Source organism: Mustela lutreola, chromosome 10, assembly GCF_030435805.1.
Source record: "Mustela lutreola isolate mMusLut2 chromosome 10, mMusLut2.pri, whole genome shotgun sequence".
Lineage (NCBI taxonomy): Eukaryota > Metazoa > Chordata > Mammalia > Carnivora > Mustelidae > Mustela > Mustela lutreola.
Window position 1 is genome coordinate 53,295,787 of NC_081299.1, and position 23,363 is coordinate 53,319,149.

General features: G+C 45.6%; 1 protein-coding gene across 5 annotated transcripts in view; it reads left to right on the top strand.

The window, feature by feature from the left end:
- Window positions 1-10,073: 10,073 nt before the first annotated feature.
- Window positions 10,074-23,363, top strand: part of AK4 (adenylate kinase 4) — a 63,884-nt gene continuing 50,594 nt past the window's right edge. For 2 of the 5 annotated variants that reach the window (XM_059135424.1, XM_059135427.1), the window contains exons 1-2: window positions 10,074-10,181; window positions 10,749-11,032. In XM_059135424.1, coding sequence (XP_058991407.1) covers window positions 10,888-11,032 — 145 coding nt within the window. In that variant the 5' untranslated portion in view covers window positions 10,074-10,181; window positions 10,749-10,887. The other 3 variants (XM_059135425.1, XM_059135426.1, XM_059135428.1) reach the window with 3 other exon arrangements.

The window sequence follows — 23,363 nt, forward strand, 5'->3', positions numbered from 1 at the left end:
CTTCCTTTCAGTCAATTCGGTATCACGTTGCTTTGCCCCAGTCTTGGTGGAGAATGGGATTTTGGAAATGCCATAACTTTGAGGAAGCATCCTGGTCTGGTTGTTGCCCATCCCCATCAGCGTTCACCGAGACACCGTTGTTTACATCTGGCTTTCAGTCACAGGAGACCTGTCCCTCTCTCTCCTCATGCCACTCTCTTGAGCAAATGGAATTACTCTGCTGAGGCACATGGGGAATCAGGTGAGAATTTTTCATGTCCACTTGGGATTTTAAATTCAAATGCCTTTAGAGGCAAGTCGGTATAGTAGACCAGGTATAACATAATAGGGGTAAGGACAGAAGAAACTAGAGGGCATGCTCCACTCAACGTCATTCAAAATCAAATTGTTTAAAAATTCTGTGTTTGCTTTCATCCTCCAAGCTGGGACTCAGTCCTGGGAAGTAAACAGGTGTGCATGTCCTTTTTTCCCAACGAATCATTTCCACTTAAATTCTCCTCTGAAAGCAACTGGGTGGCTTAGTCAGTTAAGCATCTGCCTTCAGCTCGGGTCACAATCTCCGGGCTCTTGGATTGAGTCCTACATTAGGCTTCTTGCTGAGTGGGGAGCCTACTTCTCCCTTTACCTGTTTGTGTTCTGTCTCTGACAAATAATTAAATAAAATCTTTAAAAAATAAGAAATAGGGACACCTGAGTGGCTCAGTCATTAAACATCTGCCTTCAGCTCAGATCATGATCCCAGGGTCCTAGGATCAAGTCCCACATTTGGGCTCCCTGCTCAGCAGGAAGCCTGCTTCTCCCTCTCCTACTTCCCCTGCTTGTGTTCTTTCTGTGGCTATCTCTCTCTGTCAAATAAATAAAATCCTTAAAAAATAAAATAAAATAAAATAAACAATAAATAATAAATAAATAAATCCTCCTCTGACTCTCCCCTCTCTCCAGCCCAGGAGATTTTTCTTCTCTTTTTAAAGATTTTAATTAATTAATTAATTAATATTAGAGTAAGCAAGAGCACAGTAATGGGTGGGGGAGGAGGGGAAGAGTGGGGGGAGAGGAAGAAGAAAAGAATCCCAAGCAGCTTCTGTGCATTGAGTGTGGGGCTCAATTCCGTGACCCTGAGATCGAGACCCAAACTGAAACCAAGAGTCAGACCCTTAACCAACTAACTAACCCACCCAAGTACACCCCTAGGAGATTTTTCCAGGGTATGGAGAGTAGGAAGTCTTCAACCATTTGCAGACTCCCAAATCAGTTGTATTATATAAACACAAGCATGTTTTCCACTTCTGGGGGCTTAGCCCCCCAAAAAGCCAAGAAAAGCCTTGGTTTCTCTCTTCTGCTGCAATATTTCTTTCTAAGATGATGGGCATAAAATTCCTTAGCTATTACATGAAGAGGGAGAAGGATCATGGGTTGAAATATGGGAAAATATTATTTTGCTGTATTAACTAACACTGCTGTGTGCTATATTTGAAACTTGTCAAAGCAGTAGATCCTAAAAGTTCTCATCACAAGGAAAAATACATATTTTGTACTTATATGAAATGATGGATGTTAGCTAAACTTATTGCAATAATCATTTTGTAATATATGTAAGTAAAGTCTATATGCTCTATGCCTTACACTTACATAGTGCTGTATGTCTGTTATAGCTCAATAAAGCTAAAAGAAAAAAAGTAAAAATATGCTATCCTGTTAGAGAAGAAACAGTGTCCAGAAGAAGAGACTGCTTATCAGACTACATCTGGAATGCTTAATGCATTGCTGTGTATGTCACCTTAGAAGAACATAATCATCCAAAGAATACCCAGTGTGTGAAGGGATTCTGAATCATATTATACGAATATAATCAATAGGATTTCTGCACAACATTTAGCTTTGAAGACTGAAAATGGAAGAGTCAATATAGGCTAACTTATGCTGGGATAATAACTGACCTTAAAAATCTTGGTGGTTTACAATAATGAACATTTGTTTTTTGCTCATGATACATGTCCATCATGGTTCAGACTTTTGTAGGGAGGTGAGGTCATCTTTACTGTGGGAATTAAGCCATTTGCTGGCCATTGTTCAAAGAGAAAAAGGTCAATGGGAACCCCAGCTCTTAAAGTCTCTGCTTTCCTTTGCCCAAATAAGTCACGTGGCCACTCCTGAGATACCAGGGTTGCAGGGGTGGAGGGTGGGGGGAAGGGAGTGCTGTTTCATGAAGGGAAATCAGAACATTTCATGGACAAAAATATAATCTATGTGGAAAGTCCCATGTAATCCTGTTTGGGGATCTCCTGTGGCTCATCTGAACTCCTGGAAATTTGCATAGTGCAAATGAAATCTATTAGATGGCATGGTAATATTCAGTACATAGTAGTTATTATTGTTGTTATTATATTCCATTAAGAAGGGAAATTTCTTTAACCCACTGAGCCACCCAGCCTGCTTCCTCCTCTCTCTGATTGCCTCTCTGCCTACTTGTAATCTCTGTCTGTCAAATAAATAAATAAAATTAAAAAAAAAAAAAGAAGGGAAATTTCTTTTTTTTTTTTTTAAGATTTTATTTATTTATTTGACAGACAGAGATCACAAGTAGGCAGAGAGGCAGGCAGAGGGAGAGGAGGAAGCAGGCTCCCTGCTGAACAGAGAGCCTGATGTGGGGCTCGATCCCAGGTACCTGAGATCATGACCTGAGCTGAAGGCAGAGGCTTTAACTCACTGAGCTACCCAGGCACCCCAAGAAGGGAAAATTCTTTCCATATGTTCTTCTGAGGCTGAACAGGAGAACTTTCTGGTATTTCTTATATAAGCAGAAAAAACACACTGTTGTGCTAGTTTCTAGCAGGATACCATATTACTTAAGGAATGCCAGGGTAATTCAGAATATTTAGCATAAAGAAGAGATGCTTTGGTGTTCCTGGATGGCTCAGTTGGTAGAGCATGTGGCTCTTGATCTCAGGATCATGAATTCGAGTCCCACATTGGGTGTAAAAATTGCTTAAATAAATAAACTTAAAAAAAAGAAAGGGCTTCAGATACGACAAAACAGATGTTTTTAAATTTTTATTCATTTATTTTTAAGATTTTATTTATTCATTTTGAGTGAGAGAGAGAGGGCTAACAGGAGGGAGAGGCAGAGGGAGAAGCAGACTCCTTGCAGAGCCGGGAGCCCCCAGCATGGGGCTGGATCTCAGGACCTGGAGATGACGATCTGAGCCAAAGGCAGATGCTTAACCATCTGAGCCACCCAGGTACCCCAAGACAGCTGTTTTTTAAATATATGAAATTCTATGTGAAAACAAATTACACACACATATAACATGAGGGTAGCCCTAGTAGTAGAATAAATCTGTCTGGACAGGCTTAATTCTTTCAAGAACCTGGCTCTAGTGCCATGAAGTACGTTGTGCTTTGTGGGGGTTGAAGAACCAATAATAGTGAAACTGACACTTATATAATGCATATCACAGGCCAAGCATCGTTCCAAGCCTTGCATGTACTAATTCATGTAGGCACAACAACCCTATGAGATGGCAACTGCCTCTATTCCCATTTTTCAGGTGGAAAAAATGAAGCATGGATGAAGGAACTGCTGGTCACATATCTGGTAAGAGGTTGAGCTAAAGCTGACCTTGTCACTCTGTCTCTAGAGCCCATCCTCTTAACCCTTGTGTCAACTTGCCTTTCCATGCTTAGAATTCTCTCGGAAACCCTTATTGAATCAGTCTATCTTAAAACTGGTGACTGCCTTTTTGACCTTTGTTCCTCCTCTGGGTCTTCTGTTCGGCTCTCCAACAAGTGGTATCTTTAAAATGATACTCTGTTTCTACCTTTTTGGTTTGTCTCTCAGAATGACTTGTCCCTAGTGACCTCTCCAACGAGTGGGATCTATGATCTGGATTGGGGATCTAGGAGCCACGTTTGGGACTTGCAGGTTGGGGACTAGCCACATTTGTGGTAGAAAGGTGATGGTGGTGGCAGGCGAGGACAGTTGGAACTTGACCCTAGAGCTGGCAGGCTGGCCTGTGGCCATGTGAAGAACAGAGTGAGGATGCTATTTGAGAGCCAGATCAACAGCGAGCCAAGCATCAGATCCAACGGGTCTGTCAGCAAGACCAAAACCTGGGACACAGCAATGATTTGGCTCTTGGTTGGCGGCAGGATGCTGACAGATGAACTGGCAGGTTCAGGAAGGGAAGCTGTAAGTTAAAACCTGTGGAGATTCCTGAGAGGGAAGTCCTAGTGAGATGAGCCTTTTATAGCTATCTGGCAGCTGATGGAGCCCACTGGTCTGCACACGAGTGACTTTCTCTTTGTTAGTATTTCTCTGTAGACCAGCAGTCTGGTTCAGAAACCCCCCTTCTGACACTCTTTGGAGCCTCTTCACTCAAGTACTAGGAAGACTGAGTAGGGTTTGTGGGTATGTGGTTTGACCCTGACATGTACGTTCAGATCCCAGCTCTGCCACTTATTGGCTCAGGACCCTGAGGGACAAAATACCCAACCTGATCGTGTGTTAATTTCTTTATCTATAAAATAAAAAGATAACAATGTTACTCCAGAGGTCTCTGAATCAGCATAGCACAGTGATTAAAGAGTACCGGCTCTGAAGTCCAGACGCTGGATTTATGTCCTTAATCTTCCACTAATGGGTCTAGGATCTCAGACAAGTTTCTTGCTTCAGGTTTGAGGTCTGTGAAACGGACACACAATATTAGGCTTCCTATGACATAGGACTATTGTAAGAATTAGTATTATATATAATGTACAATATAAATATTCTTTATTGCCCTTACCAGAAGATCAAACTTAAAAGGCTCCCACATGTGGGACCCAATTCCAATAAACTCAGTATTCAGTTCCAGTCTCTCCAACCAGCTGGAACAGGAAGAACATGCATTCCCTCTGGCAGTTGATTTAGCACAAAGGAAAGACACACCCAAAGGCATTTCGTCTCCAGAAATGCCTACTAACTCCAAGGCAACTTCCAGAAGGAACTCTGCCATTGATTGTGGTTAGGAAGGTGGAGGGAGGAAGGAATGATACAGGCTCATCCATGCCTACTACCAAATGTATCAATCACAGAGCAAAGTTCTGAGCAAGACATCATCGTTGTATCATTCTATATGGAGGGTAGAGCATAACTGATTGTTATTTTGCTTGTGGGGATTTCACAGGGAGAAAATCAAAGGGGGTAGTTTGACCTCTTCAGCTCTTGAGAGAGGCCCTCTATGATAGACTGTTATTCCAGGAGTGATTTGTAAATTGTTGCTTATGGAGAATAATGGGTCATGCCAGGTAGATAGGAAGAATGTTCATTCCATTCATCCCAGTTCCTTCTGTAACCGCTTGCCCTGGGAACCTGTGTGTCTGAGAGAGCAGGCTTGTCAAACACACGTTAGTGCCTCTTTTCAGCAGCTGGTGAGATGTTACAGGTTAATAACTCGGTGAACTAGTAAAATTGGGGGATGATTCTTTCACTTGTAAGAATTTACCATTGTCACAAACAATGCCATGTTTAGTGCCACCATTTCTTCTCTCAGTGCAAACTTTTGACTTCTTGAGTCTTGAAGGAGTGCCTGCAGGGAGAAGGCAGCAGGCACACAGGGCTGGGTATTTCCCCCCTGCTTCCCATCATTCTCCAGCTTTCTTTTCTGAATCTTGATGTGTTGGAGTAACTAGCCTTCCTTCTGTCTGCCCAGAGAAGCTCCACAGAGGGCAAAGAGAAGTCACTTTGTCCATTCATTCATTCAGCAGTGAGTCAGCTGTACAATAATGTCTGCCCCTCGTGTCTGGTTTCTATGCCTAACTATGTGGAGGCCGTGAGGAAAAGACGAAGATGCTATGTTAAAGGAGCCTACAGTCTCCAACAAATAGAACAGAAGTCAGCCTGCAAGATGGTGGTGAAGAATTGATAGCTGGAAGAACAGTGGGGGAGTGGGGCACTTAATTTTTGAAGTGGGATCAGTATACTATCTGTGAACTATGGTTGGGGTGATGGCATCCTTTAAAAAATCCTGGTGAGTTATATTTTACAGGTACACTTACAAATACATTAGAGTATGTGACATGCATCCTTGATGATGCAAAAGATAATTTCACATGAGACCAAAGATGATTCTAGGTGGCATGTGGATCTGGCTTTAGATACTATTAAACTGAATGTTACAAAAGGGGTGCCTGGGTGGCTCAGTCATTAGGTGTCTGCCTTTGGCTCCAGTCATGATTCCAGGGTCTTGGGGGTAGAGCCCCATATCGGGCTCCCTGCTCAGCAGGAAGCCTGCTTCTTTCTCTCTCACTCCCCCTGCTTGTGTTCTCTCTCTCACTGTGTGTGCCTCTCTCCCCGCCAAATAAAGAAATAAAATCTTAAAAAAAAAAAAAAAAGTATTCCCTTTCTAATTCTATTTTGAGCTATGTGATTACAGATCGAACATTTCATTTAGATGCTATCTGTCTCAAACACCTCTCTATGAGTTGGTAAACACCCTCCCCTCGACCTTTTAAAATAAAGACTAAGTTCAGAAACTCCACAGGCAGACTGTAGAGTCCAGCTAGAACTTGGTAGCCTTGTTTTCCTTTTCTCCTATTTATTTTAGTGTGTCCTTTTACTTATGGTGAGTTGCATTCAGCTTTTTTTAATAAATTATTTAAGCAAACTGAGTTGATACTTAAAGAAACATGATAAGTGAATAAGAACCAAGGTGGTACAAGGTTATGGTAAAACTGTGACAGTAATACGGAAATGACGAATGTTTCCTAAGCAGGGGCACTGCAGTCCAGATAGGAGAATTTGATGAAGGGATGTGTAAGTGAGATCAAACGTGCACTGTGGACTTCACATTACCATCCGGTTAAGTTGCAGGGAGGCACCTGGGCTTGATGTCCATGTGTTAGGAGGGGGAGGGAGATTTGCCAACATTAACAGAGCACTTATTACAGGCAGACTGCTGTATGTTTTTGAAGCTAGATAGATGAATAAAATAGGGCCCCTTCTCTCAGAGTGAGTTTCCAGTTTGTCTCTAGGGGAGATAAACACAGAGATGTACATTCCTCTGTACACTATGATAAATATTACCAACAGCTTAAAACCCCAGGCAAAGGAAATAGGAAGAAATTGATTGTATGAGTGTATATGTGATAAGAATAGCTGCCATTTGTGGAGTATCTTCCAAGGGCTAGGGGATCTGCTAAATACTTTGTCACATTAGCTCATTTATTCCTTACAGTTAAGGAACTGAGATTGAAGAAGGTAAATAATTGTCCCATGGTTAATAATAGTGATGATGTGCGGGGTGCCTGGGTGGCTCAGTGGGTTAAGCCTCTGCCGATCAAGCCCTGCATCAGGCTCTCTACTCAGCAGGGAGTCTGTTTTCGCCTCTCCCCGGCCTGCCTCCCTGCCTACTTGTGATCTCTCTCTCTCTGTCAAGTAAATAAATAAAATATTTAAAGAAAGTAATAGTGATGATGTTCACCACTGAGTACTTAATAAATGTCCAGCACTGTGCTACATCCTATATGCACCTTAGCTCATTTAAGACTCCCTACTAGCCTAAGAAATAAATATTATCTCCCTTTTACAGATCAGGAAACCAAGACTCACAGAGATCAGGAGACTTGCAGAGTTAGTGAATGGTGCTGTTGCAATTTAATCCCAGAGGTGTTTGACTCCCAAACCCATTTCTTCCAGTTCTACTGCTTCCAATCAGCTGCCAGACTATAGGAACCTGATTTGGCTGTGCAGGGGGAAGGTTCACGAAGGGCTCGAGCTTCCAGGCTCGACTGGGTTTCTTTATTGAGTTTAGTACGTCACAACTCTTTCTGTTTCATAACATAAGCTCCTAAACTCCTCAAGCACTAAGTCTCATGACGGTGTGAGTGGCTAATGCTGTTCCCTGATATTATAAGGTGATGTTGACAAATACATTTCAAAAGCAGGTAAAAGAACTGGGTGATAGGGAAGGTGGATAGTTCCTCTAGTTTGTTAGGGCTAGAAACTATTTCCAGTGGGAACTCACAGAATCAATGCTTGATAGAGACAAAGGGACCTTTGGGAGTATTAAATCCAATGTCTGCATTTTATAACAAGAAGAGGTTAAGGGCCAAAGTTCCCACAGCAGAGAGAGGAGCCGTGAGGCCACACAGCTCCCCATGTCTCCATGCTCAGTGTGGTAGAGCAGTGGTTTTCAGAGTGTGGAAACCACACCTTCCAAGTGCTGATTTCCAGATAGGCAGCCTCAGCATTAACCCAGGAACTTATCAGAAATGCCCACCTCAGACCCCCAGATTCAGAAACTGCTGAGGAGGGGCTCAGCAAATCTGTTTTAAACAAGCCCTGGGAGGGATTCTGATGCATGCTGAGGTCTGAGGAGGACTGCAAAGTATCCACTATATATGATACAGTGTATGGAGGGAAAGGGAAGGGAGATTTAAGTCACCCCACACCCCCTGGAGCTCTTCTCTTTCTGTTTGTTCCCAGGTGAAGGGCTGGAAGGGCTCAGTGGAAACAAGCTCCTCATGTCTACATCAGACTCCTGAGACAGCTGAGACGAGGGGATGAGCCTATTGAACAAATGCTGGGTGGAGGTTGGGGGCCTCCGGTGCTCTCAGGCAGACGGAGGCTAGGCCTTGTCTGGCTGGCTGTCTATGGAGGCGATGCTGGAGGAGGGGGCTTGGGCTGCCAGAGGCAGAGAGAAAGAAATACTCCGCCAGGCTCTTGCTTACTCAGGCCCTCTTCCACCCCTCAGAGGATGCAGCCAGGACTCTAGAAGAGTCTCTTCTCCAGGCTGTCCCTCCCCATTTGTGGTTCCATTCAAAACCTTGCAATGCATTTCCCCAAAGCTCAGCCTGTAGAAGGAGGGGAGGGGGAAGGTTGCAAAGATGTATGAAAGGCTGAAGATTTTTTTTTTTAAAGATTTTATTTACTTATTTGACAGATCACTAGGAGGCAGAGAGGCAGGCAGAGAGAGAGGAGGAAGCAGGCGCCCTGCTGAACAGAGAGCCCGATGTGACTGGGGGTTCAATCCCAGGACCCTGGGATCATGACCTGAGCCGAATCCAGAGGCTTTAACCCACTGAGCCACCCAGGCGCCCCAAGGCTGAAGATATTTTATTCTGAAGGGACGATTTTTATCTGAGGTGGGGAAATAATAGAAACTGATGTGCACTGAGGATGGACTAGAGATTTAGGGGCTGGCAGTTATCACACTTTCGCCAGTAGGAAATGAAGGCTGTGAGGAACGACTGGGTGAGTAGGAACAGATTTAAGAGAATATGGAGTGGGACTGCATGTGGGGCTGGATCCCAGGACTCGATCATGACCTGAGCTGAGGCAGACGCTCAACGGCTAAGCCACCCAGGCGCCACTCTCCCTGCTTGTATTGCCTCTCTCTCTCTCTGTCTCTGTCAAATAAATAAATAAAATCTTAGAGAGAGAGAGGGACTATAGAGTGGGATACGCAGGGGAGGGGAGGGAAGATAGCACCCTTTGGACTTGGTGAGTTGTAACTGTAGTGCCAACATCCTGGACCCTGCCTGAGGTCCTGAAATCAGCTGGCTCTAAGAACTTGAGCACAGGTGAGTGATCACCCCCTCCTTTCTTCTTCGTTAAGGAGTTTGGGCTTTGGAGTCAGGCCCGTGAGGGTTCAAACCGCCGTCTGAACTGTGTGTTCCACCAGGGCAAGACTCCGCCTCTTCGGTTTACAGCTATATGCCAAGCGCCTAAAACAGTGTCTGGAACATGGTAGGCGCTCAACAAACATTTGTTGAATGAATGGCGACACGCCAAGCCTCCTGTCCTCATCTGTGAATACTCTATCTGGACCGGTTGTTGCACAAGGAAACCGCCTAGCCCCGAACTTGACGCACAGTAGGCGATCAACAAGTTGTATTTTTCCTTCCCCTCACCAGCAGACAGGGTCCGCAGGCGATGGCAAGAGAAGGGTGTGTGTCCCCGCGCTCCTGCAGCCCCCACTGGGTGGTGCGGGGGCACGCGAGCCCAGAGGGCGGGGTGGGAACGGAGCGGCGGGGAGGGGAGGGGGCGCCGGCCGGCGACTCGCGCCGAGCGGGTCTCCCCGGCTTACGTAAGGCGCGAGTCCCGCGCGGCCGGCTGGGGCTCGGAGTGGGGGCGGGCGGAGGCGGCGCCGCCCAGCGGGATCCGGGCTGGAAGCCTCGCGGAGCGCCGCGTCCCAGCCGAGGTGCGTGTTTATTTGATTGCTTCGGGTGGAGAGGCGACAAGACTCAGGCTTCCCGTGGCGGGGAGCGCCTCGGCCCAATCTCGGCGGAGGTGGGCGCTGGGCGGTCCGTGCGGGCGGCGGGCGGCGGCGACTCCGGAGGGCTGACAGCCGCTGGGGAGGGGCCGCGGCGCAGACTCCGCGCTGCCCACGTGCGAGGGCCGGGGCAGGGGCTCAGCCCCCAGGCCGCCCGGTGCGTGGGGCGACGGGGCGCGCGCGTGGAGTCACCGCCCCTCCCGGCTTCCCCCTCGGTGGAGCCTGGCGCTGGGATGCCAGGCCGCCTAGCCCCTTCCTCGAACGCCGCGTGGGGAGCGAAAGAGGAAAGGCTGGAGGTGGGCCTGGCTGGGCGGCCCTCTGAGCCCCCGAGGTCGACCCCGCCTGGGGCGGGGACTCGGGACTCCTACGGAATCGCGGCGTGGGGGCGAGGTGGGCGGGGATGGGTAGCGTGGCGCCTTTCTCCGCCTTCGAGCCGGCCCCAGCGCGCGGCTGAAGGGAGGGGTTGTCTTCAAAAGTCACTCCTTCCCCCTGCAGGGGCGCCCGGCGAGTCCCCGCGCGAGCGGAGAGTGTCGGAGGCAGAAGGAGCAGCAGCCGCAACAAAGTTCCCGGGGCTTCTCCGAGGCTGCTGTCCGGGTTGCCTGTTTGCCCGCCCCCTCCCTGCCTGGCGAAGGCAATGGCTTCCAAACTCCTGCGCGCGGTCATCCTTGGGCCGCCTGGCTCGGGCAAAGGCACCGTGTGCCAGAGGATCGCTCAGAGCTTTGGCCTCCAGCATCTCTCCAGCGGCCACTTCTTGCGGGAGAACATCAAAGCGAACACCGGTGAGGGGTGGGGGTGCGGGGGCGAGGGGCGGGGGTGAGCCGTAGCGGGGTCGGGTTAGGTCGGGTCTCCTAGGTCCCCGGGCGCCCTTCCCCCGCCCGCGTGCGGTCGTGCAGGCTCGTACGTGCCTGGGAGCATGCAAACGGTGGCCCACGGCCGTGCGGCTTAACCGCGCCCCTGGAGGAGGCCAAGGCCAGCTGGGAGGAGGTTGGGAGGTGCTCGGGGCTCCTCCCGTCTTGGGGAAAAGCCGGTAACCACTCAGACAGCCGAAAAACCCGAGCTTCCCGCTCGCCTTGCCTCTTTTAAGGCAAAGCTCTCGGTGCCCACACCTTCCCCGCGCCCCCGGGGAACTGGCGCGCCCCCTGCTCTGGCCGCCCACCTGTGGGAGTCGGGTCCCGCTGCGCGCTGGGGAACCTGTGGCGTTGCGGGTCTCGAAGCCGCGCGCTATTCCTGCCCCTCCGCGCTGCCCCGGGCCTCCGGACAGAGCCCTGGTGGCTTTGCAAGGCCTGTCTGTCCGCGGACGCCTTCTAAGGTAAACTCTCACCACGAACTCCCCCTCCTTCCCAAGCCGGGGCCTGGTGGTTGGGAGACTACGTAGTAGAGGCTCGATCTGATAAATTACCTTTTAAATCCTGCTTCCCTGGAAATGGCTTCTTGAGAAAGTCTCCCTTGGCTGGCGTCAAGGGAGGATTTGGGGATGCAGATCGCCTGATCCTTTCGTCTTTCTGTAGGACCCTTCACCCCTCTCCTTCCACCCCACGTCCACCCCAGTTCCTGATGAACTGGCATTAAAAGGCGCGAGGTGACAGCGCGCTAGTGCGTAACCCTTCCGGGATGCATGTGCTCATAATTAGCAACTTCTTTACGGAAACTTGTTAAACGCAGACGGGGTGCTGAACCTTCGCTGCTGTCCTTGGAGGTGACCAGGGTGGTTATTGCCCATCGGTGGGCTAATTATCCAGAGATCTTCATTACAGAAGCACATATTAGTTTGAAGAGGTGGGCGGAGGACTGTGCTGGAAAACGGCATAGAAGCTAGAAATTAAGAAACATCTCCAAGGCAGAGTTTATTCATTATCTCTTAAGCTATTGCAAAAAGCAAGCTTTTATTTTGATTCTCAGAAAGACTGGGCGTCCTGTCCTTCCCCTCCCCAGCCTCTAACGGTGTAGAGTTTTGTGTACCTGGTCGTAGCTTGAATTTTTTCTCACCTCGGATGGGTCTATTTTAATTTTAATACCACCTTTAGCTGCATTTTACTCTTTTTGTTTTGGAATGCAGTTTGGGGGAAGAGCAGTGTGAGCGGGAAGGCTGGCTCTCAGCCGGAGGGTTTTGTGATTGGCTCCGGTTTCTCTGTGGTAGGGAGCCAGAGGCAAGGTGAGGGGAGGAAATGCAATGGCTTTGAGCCCCTTAACATTTTTTATACCTGCCTTGGGAACTGGTTTCCTTCTGGCATGAAGGACTGCACCTTGTCCATCCCAGACTGGATTAGTGGTGCCCTTCCCATTTTTAAAGAGAATGTGATGGGAAGTAGCTTACTTCTGAACTTTCTTAGAGGTTTTTGAAGGCTTTCCAGATGTTTTCCCTTATTCTCACTTAAAAAAAAATTTTTTTTTAACTTGCCTTGTTTTTTTGGATTTTAGTTTCTGTTCCCTTTCACATGCCTTCATATTTCCCAATTTCTCTCTGCTGTAAGACTGTGACTGTTTAGATTTTGTTTTTCTCTTGGGAGCTAAGTAGGTTTTGCATAAACCAATTTAAAAACCGCTTTATCTGCTAAAGAGAAGAAAACGGAGGGCAACAATTTCTTTTCAAAGTGGCGTGTGTCTGGTGGACTTGGAGGGTGTTCTCAGATTATTTTCCTCACAGAAGGTTGGTTCTAAGAGTCTTCAGGCTCAGTGCCTGGTAAATAAAACATTCCACAGTTTATTTTTCCGTTACCTGCTGTTAGCTTTTAGCTAATTTTCTGGTAGAGAAATACAATAGCCCCTCTCTAGGTGCCCCTTTATTAGAGTTGAAGGTTTGAAGGAGCACATGAAGCACAACAAAACCCCAGGAAGTAAAACGTTGGTGGGAACTTGAGTTGGAAATTACCTCAGGCCATCTGCTCCAACCTTGCTTCCAGCATACTCTTGTCCACACAGCCTTCCTGCAGCCACTGCCTTCTGAAAAGCTGCTCATCCAGGGAAGGAAGGGCTACTCACCGCGTTCTAGAAGTCTTCCCTTATCTGCCCTGACAGAATTCATTTCTTTACCCTGCACCTAGCTTGATGATGCTGTCACATGCCGTGTGGCAAAAGTCTGTCTGATTCATCCTGTAGATAACTTAACCATCTGTTATGTGTGGGACAGTGTTCAAGGTACTGAGGACTGTAGCAGTATTTAAGATAATCCTGTGCCCCTTGTTGTCCCTTCTACCTTCACTATGTTCAGTTCCCACTAAAAGAGACTTCCGAGGTCAGGGATATGGATGGCGAAGTACCTGGTGCCTAAAGAGAGTTCAGCAAGTCTGTGTTGAAGGTGTAGGAAAGTCAGATAACCTCCAGTAATTGAGTCCATTCTGTTTAATTAGCCTTGACTTATGGTAAAAGTTTGTGTTTACTGTGGATCTGAGATTAGCCCAAGATAGTTGTCACTCATTGGCTCTGCCTCATCTGCCTGGAGCAGTACTACTAAGACTTAATCAAAGACTTTATTTTATTTAAAGGGTGTTGACCCGGATGCCTGGATGGCTCCGTCAGTTAAGTGTCTGCCTTCGGCTCAGGTCATGATCCCAGGGTCCGGGGATCAAGCCCCACATCGGGCTCCCTGCCCAAGAGGGAGTCTGCTGCTCCCTCTCATTTTCCCTCCACGTGTGTGCTTGCAGGCGCTCTCTTTCTCAAATAAAATCTTTAAAAAGAAAAAGTGAAGACCCACACCCAAATCTTTGGTTCTCTTTGGTTTTCTTTAGTACTTTGCTGATGTAAATAGAAGGGATAGTTTTCATAGATTGCCAGGAGGGGGATCCTACACTGTGTCACAAGCTTATACGTGTGTATAAGCATGTACACATGACCGACACTTAGTAGTGAGTCCTAGTAAAACTCCTTATCTCTTCTGTTGAGCGATGGTGATGGAGGCCTCCCTCTGAAAGGATGTGAGAATCCTGCTTTAGGGGTTGGACAAAAAATCACATTATTCTGTACTGGATCTACTCTCTCAAGTGCAGGAAAATTGGCAGATTTCCATTTGGAAGCATCCTGGACTTGATTGGGAGAAACAATGTTCAAGAACAAACCTGTTTCTGCTCTTAATATTAACTGCCGCTCTTGCTGAGGTTTGCAGATGGGACCAGCATTTCAAATTAGACTAAGGCCTGAGCCTCTTTTCTTTGAAAAGATGACCTAGTTCAGAGGGCTCAGGTTTTTGTTTTGGGTTTTTTTTTGTTGTTGTTGTTAAGTATAAATGTGTCTTTTCTTATGTAAGAGTGAAAACTTCCAAGCGTTGAAAGATAGAAAGGTTGTATTCAAGATACTTGACAGAGTTGAACAAGGTATCTAAAATAACTTCAAATAGTTAACCTTTGTGTGGATCGTAGAGTGTCTTGGCGTATTACAGGATTTCTAGAATATTCTCTGTTCATTTTTTTTTTTTAAGGTTGGTATAGCCCAGGTCAAGGCATTGAGGGAGCAGAAGGCTAACTGAAGACAAAGCACTTGCTGGCACCTAGACACCCCCTCCCAACCTGGGTGGGACAAGTGTGACATTCTTCCAGGAATTTCCCAACTGTCTTAATACCTTGCTAGAGGGAAAACAACCTTCACTTGACAACGCTAGGCTTCTGGGGTCTTGTAGGTATCTTATGGAGGTCCGTCCTCTTTAGCATATGAAAGTTCTTTTAAAACCCAACTCCTGAGAGTATAAGATCCTGGTGCAATAGCTCTTTGTGCCCAGGGCTCCTGTCCTGCCCTCATGCTTTAATAAACAAATGACCCTTTTGCACTAAAGGCATCTCAAGAATTCTTCAAGAATTCTTGGTGGTTGGTTCGAACCTCACCTGTATTCCAAAACCATATCAAAGGGTCTGACCACTTAGGGGCGTCTCTTGTTTCTACAGGTCCGCTCTACAACTTACTTTGTTCTGGCTTCTTTGAGGGTTTTTATGGGTGTTGGAAGAGAACTATTTGTAACTTTTTTTTTTTTAAGATTTTATTTATTTGAGAGAGAGCATAAGCAGGGAGGGAGGCAGAGGGAAAAGCAGACTCCCTGCTGAGCAGGAAGCCGGGATGTGATATCCCCTGAGGATATATTTGCATTGGCCACATGCTCAGCCGGATCTGAGCATTCTTCCAGTGTGGTCATTTCTCTTTTTTTTTTCTTTTAAGATTATTTGAGAGAGAGTGAGTCCGTGCACCCACCACAGGTACTGGTGTGAGCACAAACAGGAGGGGGCAGAGGGAGAGACAGAAGCAGACTCCCTGCTGAGCAGGGAGTCCTCTGCAGGGCTCAGTCCCAGCACCCTGGGATCATGACCTGAGCTGAAGGCAGACACTTAACTGACTGAGCCACCCAGGTGCTGCCAGTGTGGTCATTGTTTAAATGACCTATATTGGAGTCCTGCCTTGTAGAAAATTTGGAAAGTGTGAATTGGATTGGATTTTAGGGCACTGAAAAGTTATTCAAGGTTTTGAATAGAGTACTGACATGAATGGATTTACTTTCTAAAAGTTGACATTTGGGATGCTGTGTGAAATGACTCCTGTTAAACAGGAGTGGTACCAATAAGACCAGTATAGACTAGAAGAGTGGACCATGGCTGGGTTGGGCAGTAGTGGTGAAGGCAGAAATGAAGGACTTTAGGAAGTGTATGAAAGCCAAGCTGACTGGACAGAGTGAGTTGCTTGGGAGGGGTGATGGAGAGAAAGCAGCCCACAATCAGCCTTAGGATTTTGGCCTGAGCACCTTGGGTGAATGTACCTTTAGGGTTGGACTGGAGCATGCCTAACCAGTCTGGTGTGAAACATTTGAGTGACTTGCTGTTTAGTATGCTCTTATGAACACCACTGTATGTGATTCATTGGGCAAATATACCTTCTGTGACACCGGTTACTAGAAGTAAAATAACTGGACCAGAGTAGTTTTTAAACTGTAGAAGAAGAAGGGAATTTCAAGCTTAGCTTATGAATACCCAGTCAAGGTCTTGGTATAAAAGTTGATAAGATTTGTTCATGCACCACTTTGCTTACTAAATATTCCGTGTAAATACAGATACAGATATGTATACATTGGTAGACATGTATTTAAATTCTTTTGTATGTTTTTGTGTTTTTTTTTAAAAAGATTTTATTTATTTATTTGACAGAGAGAGATCACAAGTAGGCAGAGAGGCAGGCAGAGAGAGAGGGAGGAAAGCAGGCTCCCTGCTGAGCAGAGACCCTGCGATCATGATCTGAGCCAAAAGCAGAGGCTTAACCCACTAAGCCACCCAGGCACCCCATTTTAATATAGTTTTTATCCCATCTTTTATTTTTCAAGAAAGTAACACGTGCAGATGGCAAAATTTTCTTAAGGACTTATTTATTTATTTGAGGAGTGCGCGCACACACGCGCACACACACACACACACACACACACAACTGGATGGAGTGGGGAGGAGTAGAGGGGTAGGGAGAGAATCCTCAAGTAGACTCCTTGCTGACCATTGAGCCCAACATGGGGCAGGATCCCAGGACCCTGAGATTATTACCTGAGCTGAGATCAAGGGTAGGATGTTTAACAGACTGAGCTATTCAAGGCCCTGAGGGTAAAATTCTCAATTAATACACTAGGAATGGTGTGGAAAGTCTCTTTCCCCTCCTTGACCCCTCCTTCCCCAGTTACTCTCTATAGGGATAGCTACTAGTTACTTTTCTTGGATATTCATCCAGAGAATTTGCATATATACATACAGTATGTATAGGCAGAGCAGAAGCCTCTTTTTTTAAAAGGTACAAATTTGGGGCACCTGAGTGGCTCAGTGGGTTTATCTTCTGCCTTCAGCTCAGGTCATGATCTCAGGGTGCTGGGATTAAGCCCTGCATTGGGCTCTCTGCTGGGTGGGGAAGCTGTGCGCCGTGCCCCCCCCGCCCCCCCCTCCCCGCCGCAGCCTGCCTCTCTACCTGCTTGTGATCTCCATCAAATAAATAAAAATCTTAAAAAAAAAAAATTAAAAGGTACAGATTTATACTTTGTTTTTCAGGTCTTTGTTTAAACTTAGCAGTATAGATTAGATATTGGTTTCTACTAGCAGATTATCAGTTTACCTCATTCGTTTCGAAAAATGGCCACATGCTCTTATTGTATAGCTGTACTGTAGTTCTTCGAACCAGCCATTCTCAGACATTTTATTTTTTTAAATTTTATTTATTTTTTAAATTATTTTTTAAAAAGTATTTATTTATTTATTTGTCAGAGAGAGAGAGAGAGCACGTGAGTGCACGTGAGAGAGCGAGCACAGGCAGAGAGGCTGGCAGAGGCAGAGGGAGAAGCAGGCTCCCTGCTGAGCAAGGAGCCCGATGTGGGACTTGATCCTCGGACGCTGGGATCATGACCTGAGCCGAAGGCAGCCACCCAACCAACTGAGCCACCCAGGCCTCCCCATTCTCAGACATTTTAGTCCCACATTTAAAACTCATTGAGAACTCTGTGGAGTCTTAGATGCAGATTTCTAGATGCTAACTGTATTAGAAGTTACAAAACTGAGAAAGCTAAAAATTACTATGGATCCATTAAAACTAATAATAAACCCATATTAACATGTTTCTACGAAAAATAACTTTTCCAAAACAAAATCTGAGAAGGGTAATGTTTTTTTCACATATGCACAAATCTCTTCAATGACTGGCTTTGTCATTTTTTTTTTTTTAAGCTTTAGTTTGAGAGAGAGAGGGAGTGTGTGCAAGCATGTGCTCACGTACAAGGGAGAGGGAGAGAATGTCAGGCAGACTCTGGGTTGAGTGTGAGCCCTGCATAGGGTTGGATCTTACAACCCTGAGATCATGGCCTGAGCCGAAACCAACGCTCAACTCACTGAGCCACCCAGCTGTTCTGAAAGCTGGATTTTTATAAATTCAGTTTGTATGCTGCATTGTGTTGGTTAAAGTACTAAAACAATATTTGGCTTTACACAGATGTGTAGTTAGACTTTGAAAAAGGGAACTCACCCCTGAAGGGGTGTTTGTGGACCCTTGGTGTCCTTGGACCACACTTGGAGAACTGCTGATTTAACTAGTCTTCTGTTGATAGAATTTAGGGTATCTACAGTCTTTTGGTATACAAAGCATGCTTCTCCGAACATCCTAGAAAATAGGTCTTGTCAACAAATGTGTAAGTGCCAAGCACTGTTGGCTTGTGGGATATGAAGAAGTCAGACAAGGTCTGTGTCCTTTTTTTTTTTTTTTAAATGATTTTATTTATTTATTTATTTATTTATTTGACAGAGGGAACAGAAGCAGGGGGAATGGGAGAGGGAGAAGCAGGCTTCCCGCTGACCAGGGAGCCCGATGTGGGGCTCAATCCCAGGACCTTGGGATTGTGATCTGAGCTGAAGGCAGATGCTTAATGACTGAGCCACCCAGGTTCCCCAAGACAGGGTCTATTTCCTGAAGGAGCTTCTAAGTTGATAGGCAGAGGCAGGCAAACTAGGAGAAAGGAATGGAGGCTGAAAAGATGTGCATGTGTAGGTCCTGTAGCACATGGGGAAGTGTGACCCACCCAGCACTGAGGAGGCCGTGGGATTAGGAAATGCTTTCTAGATATGACTGCTGAGCTGAGTTTTGACAGATGAGTTCCGCTACCAGGTCAAAAGATAGGATGGTCGTTGCCACCACATAGCTGCACACTTTCTAGAGCTTTCTTGTGGCCCACAAGAGAGCATTGCTTCTGTGTCTTGATCACATCTTTTATGTTACCATTTTGGTCTTTATTCACCTCTTTACTGTCAAATGAAAAGGTAATTATACCTGCTCTGTATTACGTTTTCCAGCTTTCATTACTTGGGCTTGCCTTTGAGATGCACACATACAGCCACATCATAGTTTATGAAGCTTTTAAACTACTGGTTCAGACTCCTTGAACTCAAGTGGCTGCACCTGATCGTGAACCTAGTAGATTGGGTACCAGACTATTAGCTGCACATCCACCTGTTCCAACAGACATACCGAATTGCCTCGTCCCTTAAAATCTACTGAGTAAATTGTGAAATGGTATTTTATTAGGCTAGTGTGCTCTTTAACACTCTTGTGTGTAATCCATGTTGTGAGAAGATTTAGGGACTTGGAAATTGGCTTTTCTTAGTATTTTTTTATGATGGGTTGGATGGCTCGATCATGTATCGTGTTTCAGCAAACTAGTTTTTTTTTTTTTTTTTAAGATTTTATTTATTTATTTGACAGAGAGAGATCACAAGTAGGCAGAGAGGCAGGCAGAGAGAGAGAGAGAGGAGGAAGCAGGCTCCCTGCTGAGCAGAGAGCCTGATGCGGGACTCGATTCTGGGACCCCGAGATCATGACCTGAGTCGAAGGCAGCGGCCCAACCCACTGAGCCACCCAGGTGCCCCAGCAAACTAGTTTTTTAAAGCATGAGCAGGTAGTAGAGGCTTTGAATTACTCTGTGCTCCCCCTACCTGCCTCACTTTAGTGTTTAGTTCTCGGGTTAGCCTTTAAGACATGGTATGAAAGGTCTCACTTGTCCAGTTTCTCGAAGTGCAGTTAGATGGCTGATGTTATATTTTAACAGTCTGATCTCCAAGTTCCAAGAGTTCTTGTACTGGTTAAATGACAGGCCTGGCAGCAAATATCCCCTTATTTAGCCAGAAAGGCTGATAGTATTGAAATAATGCAAAGTCACTCCTGCTCATCAAATTCCCCAAAGGCTAGAAATCAGTTATTTTCTGTTCTTCAGCACTTTCTTACTGACCAGCCGCCTGTGACTTTGGCACTTTGTAGTTCTTGTGACTTGGTCATTGTAACTGACATTTGCTGTGGGGGTCGGGGAGGTCGAGCGTGTGCTAGGCCCTGCGCTGGCTAATGTATGAATATTGTCCTCTAGTTCACGCACACATCTACAGAGCAGTTGTTAACGCCGTCATATTACAAGTGAAGAAATGGCCTCAGAGAGGTCGCTGCACTTGCCTTAGGTCAAATAGCTAGTTAAATAGAGAAGCTGGTATTCAAACTTGGGACTCCCTAGGTAGGGTTAAACTGCCCATTAGGTCATGCAGGGTCTCCAATACCTAGTGAAATATCCCCTTCCTGCCTTACAAACAGCACGGGGTGGGGGGGTGCGTACTACAGCTCATCGGTCCACAAGGACACTGAGCTTCAGAAGGCTCTTCAAGGCTAGGCAAGAGGTATGTGGTTTGTTGTTGTTCTGTTCCTAAAACATTTTTATTTAAATCTAAATAAGGAAACCCTGACTTCCTCCCTCCCCCCAAAAAGAGCTCCGAAAGTTCTAAAATAGAAACTTGACGTAATTGTGAGGAGGTAGAAATTGCCTTTCATTCTAATTGTTAAGACTTCTAGCATAATACCTGAACCCGCTCTTCTGTTAGTCATTTGGCAGATGCTTCTGTGCCTGCAATAGGTAGGAGGAAGATACAGAAGTACCCTTGAGGCACTTACTCGGGTTCAAGTTCTAGGTTTCACATGATGTTCCTGTGAGTCACGGTGGGATGTGTGTGTGGGTGAAGTGTTGAGGTCATGGACAAGGTGGGGAGGGCATTGTTCAGGGGTGCCTTTCTCCTGGAATGCCTTTCACACTTCCCTAATCTCTCAATTTTCAGTCTCATTGCTTCCGTGAAGATTTTCCACAGCTGTTGCAGCTACACATCGTTTTCTTCCTGAAATTTGTTAGACGCATCTGTACGTCTAATATGGCATTCCTAACCACCTCCCTGGCAGGTGGTCTGTTCTGTAACATCAGTTACAGTCTCTCAGCACCAGACTCATAAACTTTTTCCTGTCAGTTCAGTTCAGCAAATGTTGTGATAGCCTATTAAGGCAGGAGGGGAGATGTGCTATAAACAAGGGAAAAATAATGAGGGTAACCCTGTGTATGTTATGCCTTATATCCTATATACTTCTACCACAAAAATATGGTAGTGCAGTGATGGAGGGTGATTGGGAAAACCACTTCAGCCTGTGATGTGAGGTCGGAGAAGGCCTCTCTGAGGAAGTGATGTTTAAGCGGAGCCCTGAGAAAGGGTAGGAGCCAGGTGTGTGAAGATTTGGGGGCAGACGGGACGGCGTGTGGTGAGACTTCATATAGGAGTGAGCTTTTTCCATGGAGGAAAAGAGACAGGTGTTTCTGGAGTGCTGTGAGTCAGGAGAAGGTAGAAGGGAGGCTGGGAGGATTGGCATAGGGGCTTGAGGGATGATTGGGGGAGTTTGGCCTTGCACGGCTAGTGGATGAGAAGTGGCTGGGGTTTTGTTGTTACTGTTAACTAGTTTTTAATGTCTTAACAGCTTTACTGAGAGATAACTTGAATATAGGAGCATTTATCCTTATAAAGCATAAAAACCTAAAGCATAAGTGTCCTTAGAGAATCCTGCAGCCATCATCACATCACTGCTGTCTAATTGGAGAACATTTTCATTACCCCAGAAAGAAACCCTGTGTCCATTAGTAGTCGTTCCCCATTTTCCCCCTCCCTCCAGCCCCTGGTAATCACTAATTGACTTTCCCTTTGTATGGATTTGCCTACTCTGGATATTTCTTGTAAATGGACTCATACAAGATGTGACTTTGTATCTCGCTTCTTTCACTGAGCATGTTTTCAAGGTTCAACTTTGTTCATCCGTGTAGTTATGTATCAGTATTTCATTCCTTTTTATCCCTAGATAATCTCCTGTCATATGGGCATACCACATTTTGTTTCTTGATTCATTATTTAAAGGACGCTTGGGTTGTTAACTGCTATGAACATTAGTATACAAATTTTTGTGTGCATATATGTTTTCATCTCTCCTAGGTGTATATACACATAGGAGTGGAGTTGCTGAGTCATATGGTAACACCATGTTTAACATTTTGAGGAACTGCCAGCTGTTTTCCAAAGCAGCTCAACCATTTTATATTCCCACCAACAATGAATGAGGGTTCCAATGTCTTTACATTCTTGCCAGCACTTGTTAATGTATGTCTTTTTGGTTTTCACCACCCTAGTGAATGTGAAGTGGTATCTCTCTGTGATTTCAGTTTATATTTCCCTAAGGACTAATGACACTGAACATCTCATTTGCTGTTGACTATCTGTATATCTTCTTTGGAGAATGTCTATTGCAGATGTGGCTCATTTGTTCCTTCATTGTTGGGTTCTTTATATATTCTGGATACTAGGTATATGATTTGTAGATATTTTCTTCTTTTCTCTTTTTTTTCTAACCTTTTTTTTTTTTTTTTAAAGATTTTATTTATTTATTTGACAGGTAGAGATCACAAGTAGGCAGAGAGACAGGCAGAGAGAGAGGAGGAAGCAGGCTCCCCACTGAGCAGAGAGCCCGATGCAGGGCTTGATCCCAGGACCCTGAGATCATGACCAGGGCTGAAGGCAGAGGCTTAATCCACTGAGCCACCCAGGCGCCCCTTTTTTTTTAACCTTTCTTGATGTTTTCCTTAGAAACACACAGGTCTTTAAATTTGATGAAGTCCAATTTATCTTTTTTGTTTGTTTGTTTCATTGCCTAATCCAAGGTAAAGCCCTTGTTTCAAAATTTGGGACTGGCAATCAGATTACCATTTAAATAGATCATCCAGGCTATTTGGAAACTGGATTGGAAGGTTCTAGAGTGAAAGTAGGGAGAACAAACCAAAAAAAACATCCATAAGTTCTTGTTATATCAGTGTATTCCAGTACACTTGTTAATAGGAGTAAAAAGTGGTCTCTACTTTTAAGGAATTCATAAGGTAAAACATACACCCAATTAATTGTTTTATAAGGCAGATTATCCTGAGTGCTATTTTAAAAAGAATGAATTTTTTTTTTTAAAGGAACACTGAAGTTACTTGTATAAACTTACTGAGTTCTTTTTGTATCTCCAATATCTAACATACAGTTAGTGCTTAATAGTTGTTTTATGAACTTCTGGATGACACAACACATCAGTGAAAGCTGAGGGAGAGATTGCATTAGAACTGAGCCTTGAGGGGATGTGGGAAAGGTACTGGCAGGTAGAAAGTGGGAACAGGATGTTATTGTTGGAGGGATCATATCTGAGAGGAGGTGATTCAAATTAAGGGTATTTTGACTGAAACCTAGAGGTGGTAGAATTATGTAGGCATGGAAATTAGAATAGTCCTTTGCGGGGCACCTGGGTGGC